The sequence below is a fragment of the Cebus imitator genome, unplaced genomic scaffold, assembly GCF_001604975.1.
Source record: "Cebus imitator isolate Cc_AM_T3 unplaced genomic scaffold, Cebus_imitator-1.0 Scaffold342, whole genome shotgun sequence".
NCBI classification, from domain to species: domain Eukaryota; kingdom Metazoa; phylum Chordata; class Mammalia; order Primates; family Cebidae; genus Cebus; species Cebus imitator.
The window spans coordinates 162418-185916 of record NW_016107657.1 but is presented as its reverse complement, the minus strand read 5'-3'; the positions used below and the strand labels follow the sequence as shown (position 1 = coordinate 185916).

The window sequence follows — 23499 nt, the reverse complement described above, 5'->3', positions numbered from 1 at the left end:
AAAAAAAAAAAAAAAAAAAAAAAAAAAAAAAAAAAAAAAAAAAAAAAAAAAAAAAAAAAAAAAAATTAGAAAATTTAAAAAGTAAAATAAAATAATGCTGAGATGAAATTTTTCCAGCAAAAATTTTTTCAAAAAGTTTTCCAGCAAAAAGACTTGGAGGCAAGACTTGGAGGAGGAGGGACGACGGCAGGTGCATTCTTCTTCAGGAGGACGGCGCAAGGCAGAGAACCTTGGTGAGGGCAATAGGCCCAGAGAGAGCTTCTGAATCTAATCAGGGAAAAGCTGTTTACCCTCAGGCAAGTGCCAGACATTGACTTTAGAAATAGATAGTGGATGTTTAAAAACTAATAAAAGGGAGAAGAAACTATTAAAAAAAAATATTAAGTGCATTCAGAATGCCTGGCAGCCTATCACCCAGTTCCATCTCGCAACGGCAGGCCCGGCCTCACTGTCACTATCGAAGATACTGATGAAAAGGTTTGCCTGAGCCAGGGCCCACTCAGCTGTCTCCAGATCAGGTGTGTGGACCCCAGAGCAGATGTAAACAGATACTTTTGAGAGAATCGCCCTCCAGATCCTCCACTTTCACATACCCTTTGCTAAAATGGCTCTTCCAGAGATGAGAAGTGCAGCCCTGTCCACAAAGACCCTTCCTCCTTCACAGAGGAAAGGCCAAGGTCTCCTAAGCCACACTCCCTCGGGGACCAACAATCTCCAGGATGGAAGACAAAAGCCCCATTCAAAACCCTGGAGTCCAAGCTGAGAAAATAAGTCTCTAAAGCTTGGGTGAATTATCCTCTTGTAGGTCAGCTGGATTCCAATTGTTTGCTGTGCACAAAACTGCAGGGCCTAATTAAGCTGTCAAATGACAGATGATGAAAGGCATTTCAATCTTAGAGCCCAGTGCTTTGGTCACATACTTCAGAAGAAAGGTTTGAGTGACAGTGCACTAACCAAACTCCTTTCCCTAGCCCTTTATTTAAGCTTCTCAGAAGAGACCGGAGGCTGAGCACTAGCTATCTGGCCATGAGTGACAGTCATTCATGGGAGTGGGAACCAATGGCAGGGAGCCCAGCCACCTCATTAAGAGATTCATTTTCACTATTCTTATCATGTTTAATAATTATCTTTCAAAATTTATAATATACATATGTTGCTTTGATCAATTGTGTACTACTAAAAATTATGGGCTGGGTACAGAAGCTCAAGCCTGTAGTCCCAGCACTTTGGGAGACCAAGGTGGGAGGATTGCTTGAGCTGAAAAGTTTGAGACCAGTCTGGGCAACATGGTGAAACCCCATCTCTAGAAAAAAAATTGTTTTAATATAAGAACTCAATGCAGAAGAAATTTCCTAGCACTTAAACTTACAGTCACAGTAAAGTTTAAAAAATGTTTATCCATGTAAATTTATATACACATTTTAATTTCACAGAAGTATGATAGGATAGTAGTCAATGAGAGATTTCCAGGCACAAAATACATAACACTAAGATAAAATTCTGTTGAGGACATGGAGAGGAAATACAAGTTGAAGAGGAAAAGGAAAGAAGTAAAAGACTGGCCATTAAAAGACAGTTAGTTCATACATATACATATGAACTAACTGTCTTTTAATGTCTTTTAAATGTCATATATATATATATTATATATATATATGAACTGTCTTGTAATGGCCAGTCTTTTACTTCTTTCCTTTTCCTCTTCAACTTATATTATGTATATATTGTATACATATATATATATATATATATGTATATATATAAAGGAAAAGGAAAGAAGTAAAACTGACCATTAAAAGACAGTGTATTCATTATATATACATATATATATATATATATATATACTCATGAGATTCAAATTGCTATGGTTTTAATTCAAAATGCTACAGTGTTAGGATTCTACTGGTTATGTTGAAAACAGCAATATACCAGTTTAAATTTAAAATGACAATATTTATAATATGCTGGAAATCACATCCTTTGTAGCTGTTTAAATGATTTTTAAAATTTAGATGACAATGTAAAAATGTATGAGTAGGGAATACAGTTTTAAATACTCCTTCTAAGGCATACCAACTCAAAAAACATGTTCCAAGACCAGTGGCTTAGATTGTCAGAGAACACGGCACCCTAGGTGGTGTCCTTTAAGTGTGAACAGTGACAAGCTGACACTCCCTGATTCTGCATCATGCTGAGAGCAGGAAGACAGGCTTTCATCTTTCCTCTGCACCCATCACCTTTTCAGGCTCCATCTCCCAACAGGACAATCCCAGCTGCCTCCCACCTCGTGTCTTTACTGCCTGAGTTTCCCACTTGATACAGCCCCCTCGCCAAATCAGGGCTGCCTTTCCAACATAAGCAGTGTTATGAAGCTTCTTGGCTTAGAATCCTCCAGTGAGTCATGCAACCACAGATAGAGTACTACTGACTCCTCAGTGGTATACTCACCTCTTCGCCCCATTTGTACCTTGTCACTCCCCTGCTCACACCTGACCCTCCCAAACCCTTCTCTGAGCCCATGAATGCCAAGCCCTGCCATGCTGCTCCTGGATAACCGTCCCGCCTCTGACTGCTTGAAAAACTCCTACTCTTCTTTTAAGATGCAGCTCCAAACTCACCTTTTTCCTGAAGCCCTCTGTGACTCATTCCAGGTGTAGAGGATTCTGCCCTTTGCATAGACCTTTATTACATCCCTTATTTTGTAACATTGCTGTCTGCTGGCGAGTGATCTCACCAACCAAGACTCCAAAGGACCAGGACTAAGGCATAATTATCTCAGCCAGCCTCCTGAAAACCCAGCAAACACCAGGTAGGCAATGGGTGCTATGAATGATTGGCACTTAGCGATTTCACTGCTCCTATCTTCTCCAGATAATTTACAAGGGTAGCACAAAGGTCCTGACAAATCCCACTCCTTTCATGTCTCCACCCCTGGAAATGCATATTTCTCCCTCCCCTTTAATCATGTCTCTAAGCTTATCCATACCCCAAATACCACCATCTAACTTCAATAAAATGAGTATAAATCTATTCCCCTTTTCTATCACACAGCAACTTCAATTCTTAACAGCTTATGGCATAAAAAATCATCAGAACTTTAAAAAGTCTGAGCACATTACATCCTTTGACTCCTCTCTATGGCATACACGTTCAGGGATTTATAGGTTAACCTATGCAGGGCCCTAGACCCAGTTTTCAGCCCATATATGGTCAAAATGCTATTTGTTTCGTTTATTTATTTTATGTTTTAGAAGCAGAGTCTTGCTATTGGCCAGGCTGCAGTGCAGTAGTGTGGTGATACCTCATTGGAGTCTCAAACTCCTGGGCTCCAAAGATCCTCCCATCTCAGTCTCCCAAGCAGCTGGGACTACAGGTGCATGCCACCACACCTAGCAAGACAGGGTCTTGCTTTGTCAGGGTCAGGCTAGAGTACAGTGCTGTGATCTCAACTCACTGCAAACTCCGTCTCCCAGGTTCAGGTGATCCTCCCACCTCAGCCTCCCAAGTAGCTGGGACTATAGGCATGCACCACCATGCCTGGCTAATTTTAGTATTTTTTCAAGACATGGGGTTTCATAATTTTTGCATCTTATCTTGTAGAGACAAGGTCTTGCTATGTTACCCAGGCTGGTCTTGAACTCCTGGACTTAAGCAATCCTCCCTCCTTAGCCTCCCAAAGGGCTGGGATTACAGGTGTGAGCAACCATGCCCAAATTCTAAATGCCATTTAGATTACAAGCTAGTTCCTTTTGGAACTGTTCACTAGGCCAGGTAATATCTGAACAAACTGGTGATCATTTATTCATTCATCTAGCCATTTAGTGAGCAACTATGTGCCAGGTGTCATTTGAAGCATAAGGAGACAGCAGTGAAGAAAACAAGCAACAGAGGATCCAAGATGGCGGATTAGACACAACTCCAGTGCACAACACCCAGTGAGAGAGACGCAGAAACCCAGAGATCTCCTATCTCCAACCGAGGTACCAGGTGCATTTCAACAGGTCTGGTCCGAGGGTGAGCAAAGCCCACTCAGGGTAGACTGAGGCAGGGAGGGGTGCTGCTTCACCCAGAAAGTGCATCTGACCTGCCAGTAAGAGGGTCCCCTGTGGCATTCTGATCCAGACACAGCGCTTCCCCCAAAGCCTCAGCAATACACAGAACAGGGGATCTTTGCCAGTCAAGCACTGGGAATTAGAAGTGCGGAGTTGAATAAGAGTCTACAGACTGAGCTATCGTCCCCTCTCCCCTCCCCCCTCCCAGAGAGAGAGGGAGCTGTAAGTGGGAGCAGCTGGGCGGCCCCTACCCTCCCCCACAAGCCCCAGAGGGCTGAAGCTCTGACTCTAGTGGGTTGCGTAGCCAGTACCACAGCCTGAGATGAACCCTGAATGATCCAGCCCAGTGGAGGAAGGGCACAACCCACCACTAGAGGGGTGGGACTGGGCTACATGTTTTAACAAAAAACACAGGAAGCCTATGTAGCAACGGGACGGCATTCTTGACAACCCAGCAGCGCCTACAGGTCAGCGAAGAGGCAGGCCTAATCTCCCAGCATAAACAAAAAAGACACAGGAAGCTTCCCTAGTAATCTGAAGGAGTCCCTAGAAACCCAGTAGTGCCCCCACAGGCAGACAAGCGGCCTCATCAAGCAGCTCTCTGACACCACAGCCAGGTAAATCCACAAAGATGGGAAAAAAACAGCACAAAAAAGATGAAACCATCAAAGACCAGAACACCTCTTCTCCTTCAAGGGATCACAACTCCTCAGTAACACAGAATCACAACTTGACCAAGAAGGATTGCGAAGAATTGGTGGAAACAGGATTCAGAAGGTGGATAATAACAAACTTTTCAGAGCTAAAGGAACACGTTCTAACTCAATGCAAAGAAAGCAAAAACCTTGAAAAAACGGTTAGACGAAATGCTAACTAGAATAACCAGCTTAGAGAAGAGCATAAAAGATTTGATGGAGTTGAAAAACACAGCATGAGAACTACGTGAAGCAAACACAAGTTTTAATAGCTGAATCAATCAAGCAGAAGAAAGGATATCAGAGATTACTCAATTAAATAAAAAGAGGAGGCAATGCAAGAGAAAAAAGAGTGAAAAGAAATGAACAAAGCCTCCAAAAAATATGGGATTATGTGAAAAAACCTAATCTACTTGATCAGTGTACCTGAATATGATGGGGAGAATGAATCCAAGCTGGAAAACACACTCCAGGATATTATCCAGGAGAACGCCTCAAGCCTAGCAAAGCAGTCCAAATTTCAAATTCAAGAAATACAGAGAACTCCACAAAGGTATTCCTCAAGAAGAGCAACCCCAAGGCACATAATCGTCAGATTCACCAGCGTCGAAATGAAGGAAAAAATGCTAAGGGCAGCCAGAGAGAAAGGTCAGGTCACCCACAGAGGGAAGCCAATCAGACTCACAGCAGATCTCTCGGCAGAAACCCTACAAGCCAGAGGAGGGTAGGGGCCTATATTCAACATCCTTAAAGAAAAGAACTTTCAACACAGAATCTCGTATCCAGCCAAACTAAGCTTCATAAGTGAAGGAGAAATAAATCCTTTACTGACAAGCAATTATTGAGAGATTTTGTAGGGCACCAGACCTGCCCTACAAGAGCTCCTGAAAGAAACACTAAGCATGGAAAGGAACAAGTACCAGTCAATGCAAAAGCAAACCAGTTGGCAAAGATCAAAAATGCAATGAAGAAAATGAGTCAACTAATGAGAAAGAAAACCAGGCAGTAACAAAATGGCAGGATCAAATTCATACATAACAATATTAACATTAAATGTAAATGGCCTAAACGCCCCAATCAAAAGTCACAGACTGGCAAAATGGATAAAAAGTCAGAACGCATTGATGTGCTGTATTCAAGAAACTGATCTCACACACAAAGACATACATAAACTAAAAATAAAGGGATGGAAGAAGATTTACTAAGCAAATGGAGAACAAAAAAAAAGCAGGGGTTGCAATCCTAGTCTCTGATAAAATGGACTTCAAACCAACAAAGATCAAAAGAGACAAAGAAGGACATTACATAATGGTAAAAGGATCAATCCAACAGGAAGAGCTAACTATCCTGAATATATACGCCCCCAACACAGGAGCACCCAGTTACATAAAGCAAGTTCTTAACGACCTAAAATGAGATTTAGACTCCCACACAATAATAGTGGGAGACTTCAACACTCCACTGTCAATATTAGACAGATCAATGAGACAGAAAATTAACAAGGATATCCAGGGCTTGAATGCAGAGCTGGACCAAGTGGATCTAATAAACATATACAAAACGCTCCATCCCAAATCCACAGAATATATGTTTTTCTCAGCACCACATTGCACTTACTCTAAAACTGACCACATCATTGGAAACAAATCACTCCTCAGCAAATGTAAAAGAGCAGACATCATAACAGTCTATCAGACCACAGTGCAATCAGACTAGAACTCAGGATCAAGAAACACACTCAAACCCACACAACCACTTGGAAACTGAACAACTTGCTTCTGAATGTTGATTGGATAAACAATGAAATGAAGGCAGAAATAAAGATGTTCTTCAAAACCAACCAGAATGAAGACACAACTTACCAGAATCTCTGGGACACCTTTAAAGCTGTATTGAGAGGGAAATTTATAGCAATAAATGCCCACCACAGAAGAGAGGAAAGATCTAAAGTCAACACCCTATCATCAAAATTGAAAGAACTATCATCAAAATTGAGGAGCAAGATAAAAAAAAAAAAACTCAAAAGCTAGCAGAAGGCAAGAGATAACTAAGATCAGAGCAGAGCTGAAGGAGATAGAGACACAAAAAAAACCTTCAAAAAATCAATAAATCCAGGAACTGGTTTTTTGAAAAGATCAACAAAATAGACTGCTAGCCAGATTAATAAAAAATAAAATGGAGAAGAATCAAATAGATGCAATAAAAAACGATAAAGGGGATTTCACCACTGATCCCACAGAAATACAAACTACCATCAGAGATTACTACAAAGAGCTCTACTCACATAAACCAGTAAACCAGGAAGAAATGGATAAATTCCTAGACACTTGTACTCTACCAATACTAAACCAGGAGGAAGCTGAAACCCAGAATAGACCAATAACAAGAGCTGAAGTAGAGGCAGCAATCAATAGTCTACCAACCAAAAAAAGTCCAGGTCCAGACAGCTTCACAGCCGAATTCTACCAGACCTACAAAGAGCAGCTGCTTCCATTCCTTCTGAAACTGTTTCAAACAATACAAAAGGAGGGAATCCTCTCTAAATCATTTTATGAGACCAACATCATCCTGAAACCAAAACCAGGCAGAGACTCAACTAAAAAAGAAAACTTCAGACCAATATCCATGATGAACATTGACGCAAAAATCTTCAATAAAATACAGGCAAACAGATTGCAACAGCACATCAAGAAGCTTATCCATCACGACCAAGTAGGCTTCATCCCAGGGATGCAAGGCTGGTTCAACATACGCAAGTCCATAAATGTAATCCATCACATAAACAGAACCAAAGACAAAAACCACATGATTATCTCAATAGATGCAGAGAAGGCCTTCGATAAAATTCAACAGCCCTTCATGCTAAAAACTCTCAATAAACTAGGTATTGATGGAACGTATCATAAAATGATAAAAGCTATATACGACAAACCTACAGCCAATATCATACTGAGCAGGCAAAAGCTGGAAGAATTCCCTTTGAAATCAGGCACTAGACAAGGATGCCCTCTCTCACCACTCCTATTCAACATAGTATTGGAGGCAAGAAAAAGAAATAAGGGGTATTCCATTAGGAAAGGAGGAAGTCAAACTGTCTCTATTTGCAGATGAAATGATTGTATATCTAGAAGACGCCATCATCTCAGCCCAAAATCTTCTCAAACTGATAAGCAACTTCAGCAAAGTCTCAGGATACAAAATCAATGTGCAAAAATCACAAGCATTCCTATATACCAATAACAGACAAACAGAGAGCCAAATCAAGAGCAAACTGCCATTCACAATTGCTACAAAGAGAATAAAATACCTAGGAATACAACTAACAAAGGATGTAAAGGACCTCTTCAAGGAGAACTACAAACCACTGCTCAACGAAATAAGAGAGGACACAAGCAGATGAAGAAACATTCCATGCTCATGGTTAGGAAGAATCAATATCATGAAAATGGCCATACTGCCCAAAGTAATCTATAGATTCCATGGTATCCCCTTCAAGCTACCAATGACCTTTTCCACAGAACTGGAAAAAAACACTTTAAACTTCATATGGAATCACAAAAGACCCCACATAGCCAAGACAATCCTAAGCAAAAAGAACAAACCTGGTGGCATCACACTGCCAGACTTCAAACTACACTACAAGGCTACAGTAATCAAAACAGCATGGTACTGGTACCAAAACAGAGACATAGACCAATGGAATAGAACAGAGACCCCAGAAGAAACACCACACATCTACAACCATCTGATCTTTGACAAACCCAGCAAAAACAAACAATGGGGAAAGAACTTCATGTTTAATAAACGGTGTTGGGAAAACTGGCTAGCAATGTGCAGAAAGCAGAAACTGGACCCCTACCTGTCACCTTACACTAAAATTAACTCCAGATGGATCAAAGATTTAAAAATAAAACATAACGCCATAAAAACACTAGAAGAAAAGGTAGGCAAATCTATCCAGGACATAGGCATAGACAAGGACTTCATGACTAAAACACCAAAAGCAATGGCAATAAAAGCCAGGATAGACAAATGGGATCTAATTAAACTCCAGAGCTTCTGTACAGCAAAAGAAACCATCATTAGAGTGAACTGGCAACCAACAGAATGGGAAAAAATTTTTGCAATCTACCCATCTGATGAAGGGCTAATATCCAGAATCTNCTCCTGAAACTGATAAGCAACTTCAGCAAAGTCTCAGGATACAAAATCAATGTGCAAAAATCACAAGCATTCCTATATACCAATAACAGACAAACAGAGAGCCAAATCAAGAGCAAACTGCCATTCACAATTGCTACAAAGAGAATAAAATACCTAGGAATACAACTAACAAAGGATGTAAAGGACCTCTTCAAGGAGAACTACAAACCACTGCTCAATGAAATAAGAGAGGATACAAACAGATGGAGAAACATTCCACATTCATGGTTAGGAAGAATCAATATAGTGAAAATGGCCATACCGCCCAAAGTAATCTATAGATTCAATGCTATCCCCATCAAGCTACCAATGACCTTCTTCACAGAACTGGAAAAAAGCACTTTAAATTTCATATGAAATCACAAAAGACCCTGCATAGCCAAGACAATCCTAAGCAAAAAGAACAAAGCCAGAGGCATCACACTGCTGGACTTCAAACTATACTAAAAGGCTACAGTAATCAAAACAGCATGGTACTGGTACCAAAACAGAGACATAGACCAATGGAATAGAACAGAGACCCCAGAAGAAACACCACACATCTACAACCATCTGATCTTTGACAAACCCAGCAAAAACAAACAATGGGGAAAGAACTTCATGTTTAATAAACGGTGTTGGGAAAACTGGCTAGCAATGTGCAGAAAGCAGAAACTGGACCCCTACCTGTCACCTTACACTAAAATTAACTCCAGATGGATCAAAGATTGAAAAATAAAACATAACGCCATAAAAACACTAGAAGAAAAGGTAGGCAAATCTATCCAGGACATAGGCATAGACAAGGACTTCATGACTAAAACACCAAAAGCAATGGCAATAAAAGCCAGGATAGACAAATGGGATCTAATTAAACTCCAGAGCTTCTGTACAGCAAAAGAAACCATCATTAGAGTGAACTGGCAACCAACAGAATGGGAAAAAATTTTTGCAATCTACCCATCTGATGAAGGGCTAATATCCAGAATCTACAAAGAACTAAAACAGATAAACAAAAAAAAAAAACAAACCATTAAAAAAGTGGGTGAAGGATATGAATAGACACTCTTCAAAAGAGGACATATATGAGGCCAACAAACATATGAAAAAATGCTTATCATCACTGGTCATTAGAGAAATGCAAATCAAAACCACACTGAGATATCACCTCACACCAGTTAGAATGGCAATCATTAAAAAATCTGGAGACAACAGATGCTGGAGAGGATGTGGAGAAATAGGAACACTCTTACACAGTTGGTGGGAGTGTAAATTAGTTCAACCATTGTAGAAGACAGTGTGGCAATTCCTCAAGGATGTAGAAATAGAAATTCCATTTGACCCAGCAATCCCACTATTGGGTATATACCCAAAGAGCTAAAAATCATTCTACTATAAAGACACATGCACACATATGTTCATTGCAGCCCTGTGTGCAATAGCAAAGACCTGGAACCAACCCAAATGCCCATCAATGATAGACTGGACAAAGAAAATGTGGTACATATACACCATGGAATACTACACAGCCATAAAAAAACGATGAGTTCATGTCCTTTGTAGGGACTTGGATGAATCTGGAAACCATCATTCTTAGCAAACTGACCCAAGAACAGAAAGCCAAGCACCGTATGTTCTCACTCATAGGTGGGTGTTGAACAACGAGAACACGTGGACTCAGGGAGAGGAGCATCACACACAGGGGACAGTTGGGGGGTAGAGGAAAGCCAATGGGGGGTAGGGAGGGTGGGGAAAAATGCCAGATATAGTATGCACCTAAAGTAAAATAAATTAAAAAAAGAAAAGAAAACAAGCAACAATCCCTATCCTCATAGAGCTTACATCTACTAAAAGGAAAACAGAACAAAATAAATGAGCAAAATATATAGTCAGAAGGGTGTTTTTTAAAAAGTGCCACTGAGAAAAATGAAATAGAAAAGGTTGCTACATTGCTGCAGAGGTTCAGGTACAGGCTGCTGTTCTGAAAAGGATAATCAGCCAGGCTTCTCTAAGGAGGTGACGTTTGAGCAGACACGTGAAAATGATCTTTTCTGCACATCTGGGTCAAAGTACTTTCACCTCAACTGCCTCACTTCATCCTAACAATAGCTTATGAAGGGAAAAATTGTCGAAACTTTTAAAAGTCTGAGTAGCTGAGGTCTACAGAAATTGAGGCACCATAGGGTTCAAGGATTTACCAAGGTCACATTACCGTTTGGTGAGAGAGCTAAAAACTAGCAACCTAGGTTTCCTTGATTCAGATCCAATCTGAGGACATAGAAAGCGATTGGTGTTTTTATTTAATACAACTGGATTCATTGTGCCTTTGAACATGCAGGACTAAGGCCGAATGTTTGAGCAGAGTTGGGCAGCTGGCTTTATGCCCTCCTCAGCCTCCTTATGGGGACCCTGGACCCCACTCCTCCTGCTGACCCGGGGCTACTGCAACAGATTTCTGCCAAAGGCTGACCCCCTAGCTCTCCATACATGAGCAAGTCACCTGTAAGTGCACAAGGGTAAGCCAGGGCTCCTGTCTCTAAAAACCAATTAAAAATGTAATACCTTTTCCATGTTTTTTCTTTGCATTCCTTTGAAAGTCTGAACTTTGTTTGATCAAATGACAAGGACGCCCAAAAAATGTTGACAACCAGCTTGAAATTTTTTCTCCACAATCATAAGTATTTACCCTGGAAAAAGAGAGAGGGAATGGGTGAACTGTTACATAGTATGTATTTAAATAATAATCTAAATTGCAAAAAGTTAGATTACAAAATAAAATAAAACTAAACATTGCATGAGCCCCGAAGAGAAGGCAGCCTGAAGTGACAGATGCTGCAAGGAGATTTCCAAGGCACAGGAAGACCTGCCATCTGTGGCTCGTGTGAAGCTTTCAGACCAAATAAAAAGCTGAAACATTTCTCCTGGAAAGGCATTTTTACTAGTAATTATTGACACAGAGAACCATAAAGCTTAGATTTTGAGAACTTCCAGAGTGATATTTTGCTTTCAGAAGGGCTTGAACCCAGAAATGTGTCCTATTTTTTCACTATGGGCCTGATTGAAATATTTTCTCTTAAACACAGACTGACGCATTTGGTTTGTAAAATGAACACTGTGCCTGTGAGTTACAGATAAGAAATACATATATCAATCTGGTGTTTGAAAGCTTAAGAATCCTCTAGAATTTTGTTTATCCAAAATTCATTGTTGTAATTAAAAATGTGCTAAATGAATGTGTAAGTGGGTGACATTGGTGCAAGTACTGGCGAGGAGATGTAGAGTGTGCTTTACTCTTCAGGCTCCAAGGTGGGGACCAGTGCCCAGGATGCTCCACTGTGTCAAACACAATCATCACATTATCATCTTTGTGCTTTTCTGGGAGTATAGCCCTTCACACTTCCAGAGTGATCCTCTGCCTATCACCCAGAGTAGTAATAACTGGGGTCCAACTTGGATGTAGATTCAGCATTTAGCATACCATTTTCTGCCTTGTGTGATAGTATATGTTCAGGGCAGTGCACAAAACATGCAATATGGTTTGATACCAGATGGTATCAGCATCTACCGAGCACAAACCTACCCACTAATGAGTGCATTGTGTTAACTGGTAGCAATCAACACTTTGAAAGCTTTTTATTATATATAAATCTTTAGTGAACTGTTACATAGTTAACTGTTTTAGAATTTGGGCAGGGGTGAAGAGGGGATTGGTTGGAGTTTAAGATAGGGTACATTTCCAAACACTGGAAAATTTGCTATTCCAGATGTTTTCAGATACAGGTCAGATTAGATAACAAGGGATGCAGACATTTGATTTATTCAATAACAAGACTTAGAAACATGTACAATCAATAAACAAAATAGCAATGCCATTACATTCAACCCTGCTTTACATTTCCTAGAATTCAGTAGATGATTTATCATCAGCAACCCAGATTAGACAATAATTCATAATATGGTATATAATTTATGAGTTATCACCTGAAAGCTACACCTTAAAAACCTGAGAGATGTCTTGATATCTGCCGCCCTCACTCTCAGCCTCCTCCTCCAATCATCAGCTAGTTCAGGTTATTCTATTTCCATACATACTTGCTGCCTTTCTGAGTTTCTCTTTGACCCCGGTCCAAGCCTCTATCCTGTCTCACCTGTGTTGCTGTCACTGGTGCTTATGTGGCCTTCCTGCTTGCACCTCTTCCCCCTTCCAACCACTCCACACACACCAGCTGGTCTTCTCAAATGCAAATGAGGTCTTTTCCCTCCCCATCAGGCCTCCTCTGAACTGCTGCAATGCCCTCCAGACTGTTCCTTCTGTGTCATCTTGTCTGCCCACCCAACACTGTCCTCTTGGCACTGTCCCAGTCTCTGAAGGGAGCAACACAGGCATTCCAGTGTGAGGGACAAAAGATCAATAAACAAATATACAATATCTTGGAAACAACAAATGCAAAGGAGGTGAATACAACAGGAAAAATGGAAAGGGTGGGGCTGGTTTATGTGAGTAGTCATGTGGTCCTCTCAGAAAGGGGCTTTTGAGCAGAGACCTGTTGGAGATGAAACTGGCAGAGGTGAGGGAACAAGCTCTGTGGAGGTATAACTAGGGGAAAAGCACCAGGCAGAGGGACGAGCAAGTGCAAAGACCTGAGAAGGGAACATGCTTGGTAGGTTTGAAGACCAAGGAGCCAAGAGTGTGGTTAGAGAGAAGCATGTGAGTGGGAAATGGGAAGCAACTGGACTGAAGGGTAGCAGAGGATAGATTGCATAGGGCATTGCTGTCTTCCCCTTCTGGGGCCAGCATGTCAATAAAGTTGAGATTTTCACTGGCTGCAAAGTCTCACCTGTCAGCACAGACCTTGCTTTGGCAAATCTGAGCCCGTTCATTATTTTCCTCAAGAGGCACCTCTATAGGCTCCATCCCTAATGAACAAAGGTTAAAAACAAATTTGTCATTATGTAAAAACAACAAATACTTGACTTCAAAATATACTACAAAGCTATAGTAACCAAAACAGCATGGTACAAGCATAAAAACAGACAAATGTGACAGGATAGAGAACTGAGATATAAATCCACACATTTATAGCCAGCTGATTTTTGACAAAGGTGCCAAGAACAAACATCAGAGCAAGAACAGTTCTCTTCAATAAATTGTTCTGGGAAAACTAAATAACTATATGCAGAAGAATGAAACTAGGCCCCTTTCTTTTACCATATACACAAATCAACTCAAAATGGATTAAAGACTTAAATCTAAGACCCCAAACTATTAAACTACTAGAAGAAAACATTGGGGAAATGCTTCAGGACATTGGTCTGGGCAAAGAATTTTTGGATAAGACCTCAAAAGCATCAGCAACAACAGCCCAAATAGAGAAAAAGGATTACAGCAAACTAAAAAGCTTCTGCACAAGGGAAACAACAGAATGAAGAGACAGCCAACAGAATGAAAGGAAGTATTTGTCATCCAGCAAGTATCCATCCAGCAAGAGATTAAGAACAAAATATATAAGGAAATCAAATAACTCAACAGTGGAAAATAACAAGTAATTCAATTTTTTTAAATAAGCAAATCATCTGAATAGATATTTCTTGAAAGAAGACATGCAAATGGCTAGTCAACACATATTTTTTAAATGGTCAACATCACCAATCATCAGGGTATGCAAACTAAAACCACAATGAGATCTTACCCCGGTTAGAATGGCTATTATCAGTATGACAAAAAATAACAAATGTTGATAAATAACAATGTATAAATCTTATACATTGTTGGTGGAAATGTAAATTAGTACAGCCATCATAGAAAACACTACGGAGCTTCTTCAGAAAACTAAAACTAAAACTAAAAATACCATATGATCCAACAATCCCACTTCTGGGTATTTATCCAAAGGAAAGGAAAATCAGAGGGAAAAAAGAACGGTGAATAGGAGACAGGACTAATGTGCAGCTCCCAGTTAGACAGACAGAACAGCATATAGAGACTTACACTGTGAACTTTTGCTCCAAGAGCCACTGCAGGAACATACCAGGAAAACTGATAGAATTCACAGACACTTTGAAAGAAGCAACTTGCTGCTACAAACACCACAAGGTAGCCAATAAACTGAGTTCCCAAAGTGTGAGAAGGTGAGAAGCTGGCCCCTGAACACATATCCCGATTGGAAAACCTGAAAATCCAGATCACAAGAGGATTTAACCTTACCTAGAGTTGAAATGAATTTAGAGAGCCGAGCAAAATATAAAAAGTAGAAGTAGTGGGAAGAGCCCTATAGGGACTCCTGATCCCCAGCTCGAGCCCCAGGGAAGCCATTCCTGGCCTTATCTCACAGGGGTCCTTGGGAAGGGGAGGCAGCCAGTGGAATTGGGAAAGGGCTTTAAGGTAAAGGAAGCTCCTAGCTTAACTTTGTAATAATTTTGACTGAGCACAAACTTTCCTAAGTAGAAACTGGAGGAGGAGACAAATGGCAAGTGAAGATACAAGCACAGAAGCTGCAGCCAATGGTGCAGGCAGGTAGAGAGGAATAAGGCCTGAGAGCCCTGCTTGCTTTCTTACCAGGAGGCTTGTAGCCTGGGGCAAGATCTCAGCCTGCCTACCAGATGCCTGTATATAAACCTCAGTGCAGCTGGGGAGGCATAGTGGGAGTGAGACTGGCCTTGCCAGCTCTGTGGGAGCTGGATGAGGTCTGTCACTGCCAGCTTTCCCCCATATCTCTGGAGACCTGTTTGACACAGCAGAAACAGCCATAATCCCCCCGGAAACATAACTCCATTTGCCTGAGAACCAGCCCTCCACCCCCAAAGTGGCCACAGCAAGTCCCACCCAAAGAGAGTATGATCTTAGATTCACCTAACCTGCCCCCACTTGATGGTCTGATGGTTTTTCTCTACCCACCCTGATAGAAATGATCTATCAGGGTAGATAAAAGAAATGATCTCTTGGGAGCTCTATGGTCTTGTTCATTACTGAGAAACCCAAGAACTCATCCTAGCCAAGGCAGGGAAAGATTATAACCCCCTTCTACTACTGCAGCTGGCATTCTCTTGAAAGCACCACCTTCTGGCTGGAGGCCAGCCAACTCAAGCCATTACAGCAACTCATAAGAGAAAACCCTGCTCCAAAGAAGGAGAAAACAACAGCTAATTCCACCACCTGCAACACCCTGGCTAACCAGAGGTCCTGAGTCTGTCCATGTGACAACTTCCCTGCTGACATAACCAGCATTCAAGAAAACCAGCACACTAAACAAAACTACAACTTAGGACTAAAACCAGTGCACTAAAACAAAACTACAACCAAGGATTCCCACAGAGTCCACTTTACTTCCCTGCCACCTTCACCAGACCAGGTGCTGGTATCCATGACTAGAAGACCTGAAGATGAATCACATCACAGGACTCTTTGCTGACAGTTCTTAGCACCAGCCTGGAGCGCCATAGCCCCACTGAGTGACTAGAACCAGAAGGGCAATAACAATCACTGCAGTCTGGCTCTCCAGAAGCCCTAGCCATAGAGGAAGAGAGAGAGAACAATATCAAGGGAGCATCCCTGGGACAAAAGAATGTGAACAGCAATGCTTGAGTTCCAGATCTTTCCACTGAAACAGTCTACCCAAATGAAAAGGAACCAGAAAAGTCATTCTGGTAATATGGCCAAATAAAGTTCTATAACACCATCAAAAGATCACTCTAGCTCTCCAACAATGGATCCAAACCAAGAAGAAATCTCTGAATTGCCAGAAAAAGAATTCAAAAGGTTGACTATTAAGCTACTTAAGGGGGCACAAGAGAAAGGTGAAAACCAATTTAAAGAAATTAAATTTTTTTTCCATTATGTAACATATTTTTAATATATTTTTTAAAAAACATTTTCTGAAACAAACAAATGAGAGATAAGTAGTGGGCTCATGAGAAGCCTGGGATCTCGCATCCACTGTGTTCCGTTCTGTGCCATCATGTGCCACGGGGCCACAGCAATGCCACGGGGCCCCAGTAATGCTGCTGTGTGCTGGGGATGGCAGGAGAGGGGAAAAGATGACCGTGGCTCAGTATAACTATGCAGACAGACCCTAACAGGCCTCCGGGCCCCCAGGTATCCCAGGAACATGCTGTGAGAAGTGCTGCATTGTCTGATGTGTTGCAGAGGACTCCTAAGCTCCCACATGCTGACCATCATCTTGACTAGCAAAGCATGTTCTTCACTTTGAAAGCAAAACTAAACATCTGGTTCACGGGATGAAGAAGAAATGACTGCCAAAGTAATGGACCTGCAGACTCAACTTGAAGAGCTGCAGAAGAAATATCAGCAAAAGCTAGAGCAGAAGGAGAACCCTGGCAATGAAAATGAAACAATTATGGAGCTACAGACACAGCTAGCACAGAAGACGACTTTAATCAGTGATTGGAAATTGAAAGAGCAAGAGTTCCGAGAACAGATTCACAATTTAGAAGACCGTTTGAAGAAATATGAAAAGAATGTATATGCAACAACTGTGGGGACACCTTACAAAGGTGGAAATTTGTATCATACTGATGTATCACTCTTTGGATAACCTACCGAGTTTAAGTATTTGCGAAAAGTGCTTTTTGAGTATATGATGGGTCGTGAGACTAAGACCATGGCAAAAGTTATAACCACTGTACTGAAATTCCCTGATGATCAGACTCAGAAAATTTTGGAAAGAGAAGATGCTCGGCTAATGTCATGGCTTCGATCTTCATCTTGAAGAAGAGCGCCGCTGGGCGACTGCTGCTTGGAAACTGTCCACACTTCCTACTCTGAGAGTGAGGTTGTCATTCAGGGCCCCTCATGTAGCCAAAAGACCAGGAGAAATCTGGCCCACAGATATGTTGCAGATGCCTTTAAAATAGATTTTATCAGTGGAGAAATGGTGATTGATTTTTCTTCAGTTTTCTCTTGGGAAGAGTTTTTTGTTGTTTAAAAGAAATTTTGAATGACTTAGCCTGCTTTTATGGGCTTACATAATATTCCTTTCTTCCATTCCTTTTAAAGAACTGCTTACCTTTCCTATTTATTTTTAGGGTGTTTTTTAAAAAGACTTGTGCAATACATTTTGAGGTAAAACTTAGTGGATTTTTTTCTGATAAATTAGAGCATTTAATTGACTATTTTATTCAGGTTGATTTGTTGAATATTTGCTAAAGACCTGTCCTTTAAGCTATGACATGTAATAAATCCCAAATGGCATTACCTCATTGTTTACTTAGCTTTTGTACTTATATTTTTCACAGGAAAAAACGCTACTGTAAATTGTGAATAGGCAGTATATAACTGTATTGTATGCAAATCTGTGACTATTGGCAGTGTCATCTCTGAGAAAAAGATAAATAAAGTTTATTTACTATATAAAATTTATTGTACTTCTTCCTCAGTTGAAATCTATTTTTAAATGGTTAAGAATGGATAGTCTATTTGGATGAATATAGTGAAGAATTATTTGTCAATATAACTAAATGCTGAGCATTTGGAAAGAATTTTTGTGTTCAAATTTGGTATAACCAAGTTAGAAGGTGTATGGAAATAAGAAATACTCTATGATGTCTGTTTTTGGATTCTGACAACTTGGGAATGCCTCCTGTCTCTGGACTATACCATACTTGAATTTTATTTTTTAATTTAGAGAAAAATTTCTGCATACTGAGAGATGGGTACTGTTCACAGGGCTTCACACACTCTTCCTATTCTGGGAAATAAAATACTCAGTATCTAGGTATTATCTAACCTCTGCCTCAAGGTAGAATCTCAGTTTTCCAGCCAGTCTGGACCTTAGCTCTGCTGATGTGTCTTACATTGTAATCGAGTAGGGAGCTCTGGGGGATAGATAACCAAGGGGGTCTGCCTGTAATCTAAGGCTGACTCCTTTACTATGCCAGTAAGAGAAGAGGGTCTTCTTAGCACACACTCACCGCATCCTGCAGGCCTTGTTTTTAAAATCATGGTTTACTTAATGGGCAAAATTTTGTCCCACTGAAAGGTTTCTAAGAACAGATATGACTTCTTATCCTTATCTTTTTCTAGGGTGGAAATGGTGGGACTCCCAATGAAATCCATATGCAGCTTCCTCTCTTTAGCCCTTTTATAGAGACAAGTGTGTCAAAAAGAAGAAGGATCAAACAGCAGCAAACGTTCTCTATAGGACCAGAGAGGACATACTCCAGGTTACATATTGTTTCTGTTGCAACTCCCAACTCTCATTATAGCGCAAAAGCAGCCATAGATGATGCGTGAAAGCATAGCTTTGTTCCAGTAAAACTTTATTTATAAAAGCAGGTTGCAGCCTGGATTTGGCTTGCAGGCTGTAGTTTGCCAACCCCGTAGAAAGCAAGCAAGCTGGATTTTAAATATTTTATTTAGGCGGTAGGGGTGGTAATCATTTAATATATAAGAGTTGCTAATTTTTCTTCAGTACAGGTATGCAGCCCCTGTTTCAGAAAGGGGTACGGTAAACTCACTTCACCCTAGTTAAGAATAATGGTGACATTCTCTCAATGTTACTTGTTCCAGTGAGCGCTTAAATCCAGACACAGGTACAGAAACTAAGGCTCTCTCCAAGCCCTCATGACTGCAGCCCACAAAAGGATTGATGCAGTAAATACACTGCCAAAAACAAGCATTTCACTTTGAAAGGTATTAGATGTTCAAATGTTACTTTAGCAAGAATTTTTGGCAAAAAATTCACTTGGAGTTACTAGAATTCATAGCCACTTTATCCAGGTCAGGTGCATGTGGATTTTGGTATAGAACCATGTTAGTATTGACTATCATTGAAAATTGTTGAATTAGGTGTTCTCAAAGGAGTGGAACATTATTTCTGATTTTCAGACATGTAAGTGTTAACTTTCTCTCACTGTCTTTCAAAAATCCATTGGTCGCAAAAGCTTATGTCTGTAGATCAGGTAACACACATAGGCTATTAGGGTGCTCAAGCATTTTCCCTGCTGCATGCCCAGAAAATGCACATGGCTCAGTTGGAGCTTCCTTATCCTCTGCAGCAAACAAGGGCCACACGGGTATAGGCTAAAATACTGTGCACAGACTGAAGTTTTTCCTTATGTCTGAAAAAGCAAACAGGGAAGACTTCTGGCTTTTTTTTTTCTTCTGATTCTGAAAGAATTTTAGACTAAATTTCTATGAAATTCTCCCACCTGGAGAGTTTCAGCCAGTTTCACATCTTAGTTCTGCCCATGAAGTCACCAGCGGTCACCAGCTTGACCACGCAATAGATAAGGCACCAAAGCGAGTTATGTGGACCCCAGCTGCCCACTTCCCTGCATGCCATTCATGCCAAGCTCCTTTTTTTTTTTTTTTTTTTTTTTTTTTTTTTTTTTTTTTTTTTTTTTTTTTTTTTTTGGTGAGATAAGAGTCTTGCTTTGTCCTCAGGCTGGAGTGCAGTGGTTCAATCTTGGCTCACTGCAACCTCCGACACCCTGGTTCAAGCAGTTCTTCTGCCTCAGCCTCGCAAGTAGCTAGGATTACGGGATATACCACCACGCCCAGCTAATTTTTGCATTTTTAGTAGAGACAGGGTGGCCAGGATGGTCTCGATATCCTGACCTTGTGATCCTCCCGCCTTGGCCTCTGAAAGTGCTGGGATTATAGGCGTGAGCCACCACGCCTGGCTGCCAAGCTCCCTTTCAAAAGTGCCTACTTTATGCTTCAAAAGTCAAGTGGCAGTGGCTCCCACTTTAGCTTTCTTTTCTTCTCCTTCTTTCTTTCTCCCACCCTACTTGTAAAACCTGGCTCCTAGGTGGAGGCCTACCAGGCTATGTCTTCCTTTCTCTTCTTTTCTGCCTGCTTTACGTCCGCTGTTACTAAGTTGCTGGTGCTGAGATAGGATTCCTTATTTGTGATCTAACTAGGATGTAAACAGTGGAAACTCATTTGCAACTGAAGAAGAAAAGATATAAGAGGTTTTTTTTTTTTAAAAAAAAAATCATTCTGTGATTTAAAAAACAAAAACAAACCATACCACCATAGAGACTGCTTTACCCAAATTTTAGTTAATAGCTTTTGTTGGATTATATATTAGAGCAAACAAAGTTTAGCCCTGTAAACAGGTTCNAAAAAAAAAAAAGAAATTAAAAAAAAAATACAAGATATGGATGAAAAAGTCTCCAGAGAAATAGATGTCATAAAGAAAAGATGATCATAATTTCTGGAAGTAAACAGCACACTTAGAGAAATGCAAAATACACTGAAAAGTTTCAGCAATAGTATTGAAAAAGCAGAAGAAAGAACTTCAGAGCTCAAAGACAAAGCTTTTGAATTAACCCAGTCCAACAAAGACAAATAAAAAAGAATTTTAAAACATGAACAAAGCCTCCATGAAATTTCAGATTGTGTTAAATAACCAAACATAAGAATAATTAGTGTTCCTCAGGAAGAAGACAAATCTAAAACTTTGGAAAAATTATTTGAGGGAATAATCAAATAAAACTTCTCTGGTCTTGCTAGAGATCTAGATATCCACATACAAGAAGCTCAAAGAACACCTGGGAAATTCATTGTAAAAGGATTATCACCTAGGCACATAGTCATCAGGTTAGCTAAAGTCAAAATGAAGGAAAGAATCTAAAGAGCAGTGAGGCAAAAGCATCAGGTATCCCAAAAGGAAAACCTATCAGATTAACAGCAAATTTCTCAACAGAAGCCCTGCAAGTCAAAAGGGATTGGGGGCCTATCTTCAGCCTCCTTAAACAAAATAATTATCTGCCAAGAATTTTGCATCCAGTGAAACAAAACTTCATAAATGAAGGAGAGATAGTCTTTTTCAGAAAAACAAATGTTGACAGAATTTGTGACTACCAATTCAGCAGAAGAAAAAAATACTAAAAGGAATCCTAAATCTTAAAACAAAACTTTGAAATATATCAAAAATAGAACCTCCTTAACCCATAAATCTCAGACAGCCTATAAAACAATACAGAATGAAAAAAAATAAAAAAACAAACACGGTATTCAGGCAACAACTAGCACAATGAATAGAACAGTACCTCATATCTCAGTACTAATGTTTAAATGTAAATTGCCTAAATGTTCCACTTAAAAGATACAGAATGGTAGAATGGATAAAAATCCACCAACCAAGTATCAACTGTCTTCAAGAGACTTACCTAACACATGAGGACTCACATAAACTTGATGAAAGGGGTAGAAAAAAATTCCATGAAAATGGAAACCAAAAGTGAGCAGGAATAGCTATTCTTATAGTCGACAAAACAGACTTTAAAGCAACAACAGTTTAAAAAGACAAAGAGGAACATTATATAATAATAAAAAGACCAGTCCAACAGGAAAGTATCACGATCCTAAATCTATGTGCACCTAACACTGGAATTGGAGCTCCTAAATTTACAAAACAATTACTACAATAATAGTGGAGGACTTCAATACTCCACTGACACACAAAACAGGTCATCAAAACAGAAGGTCAACAAAGAAACAATGGACTTAAACTATACCCTAGAACAAATGGACTTAACAGATATTTATGAAAATTCTACCCGACAACTGCAGAATATACATTCTTTTCATCAGCACATGTAACATTTTCTAAGATGAACCATATGATAGGCCATAAAACAAGTCTCAATACATTTAAGAAAATCAAAATTATATCAAGCAGTCTTTCAGATCACAGTGGGACAGAATTGGAAATTAACTCCAAAAATAACTCAAAACTATACAAACACATGGAAATTAAATAATCTACTCCTGCATGATCCTTGACTCAACAATGAAATCAAGATGGAATTTAAAAAATCCTTTGAACTGAACAATAACAGTGGCATAACCAATCACAATCTGTGGGATACAGAAAAAGTACTGCTAAGAGGAAAGTTCTTAGCACTAAATGCCTGAATCAAAAAGCCTGAAAGACCAAAAATAGATAATCTAAGGTCTCACCTCCAAAAACTAGAAGAAAAAGAACAAACCAAACCCAAACCCAACAGAAAAAAAGAAATAACAAAGATCAGAGTGGAACTAAATGAAATTGAAACAAACAAGCAACAAAAACAACACACACACACACACACACACACACACACAAAAGATAAATAGAACAAAAAGCTGGTTCTTTGAAAAGATAAACAAAATCAATAGACCATTAGTGTGATTAACCAAGAAGAGAGAAGATCCGAATAAGAACAATTAGAAAGGAAATGAGAGATATTACAACTGAAACCACAGAAATATAAAAGACCATTCAAGGAAACTATGAACACCTTTATGTAAACAAACTAGAAAATCTAGAGGAGATGGATAAATTCCTAGAAACATAAAACCCTCCTAGATTAAACCAGGAAGAAATAGAAACTATGAACAGATCAATCACGAGTAGTGAGACTGAAATGGTGATTTTAAAATTGCCAACAAAAAAAAGTCCAGGATCATATGGATTCACAGTTGAATTCTACTAGACATTCAAAGAAGAACTGGTACTAATCCTACTGAAACTATTCCAAATGATAGAGAAAGAGGGAATCCTCCTTAAATCATTCTGTCAAGCCAGTATCACACTAATACCAAAACCAAGAAAGAGCATAAC

At 39.9% G+C, this 23499-nt stretch overlaps 1 protein-coding gene across 3 annotated transcripts in view; it reads right to left on the bottom strand.

Moving 5' to 3' along the window:
• The window catches only part of MOCOS (molybdenum cofactor sulfurase), an 85705-nt gene that overhangs the window by 12925 nt on the left and 49281 nt on the right, over positions 1-23499 (bottom strand). For 2 of the 3 annotated variants that reach the window (XM_017505819.2, XM_037730376.1), the window contains exons 10-11: positions 13768-13846; positions 11492-11616 (exon numbers count right to left, since the gene is read on the bottom strand). In XM_017505819.2, coding sequence (XP_017361308.1) covers positions 11492-11616; positions 13768-13846 — 204 coding nt within the window. Of the gene's footprint in view, positions 1-11491; positions 11617-13767; positions 13847-23499 lie in introns of those variants that run through there. The other variant, XM_017505820.2, reaches the window with a different exon arrangement.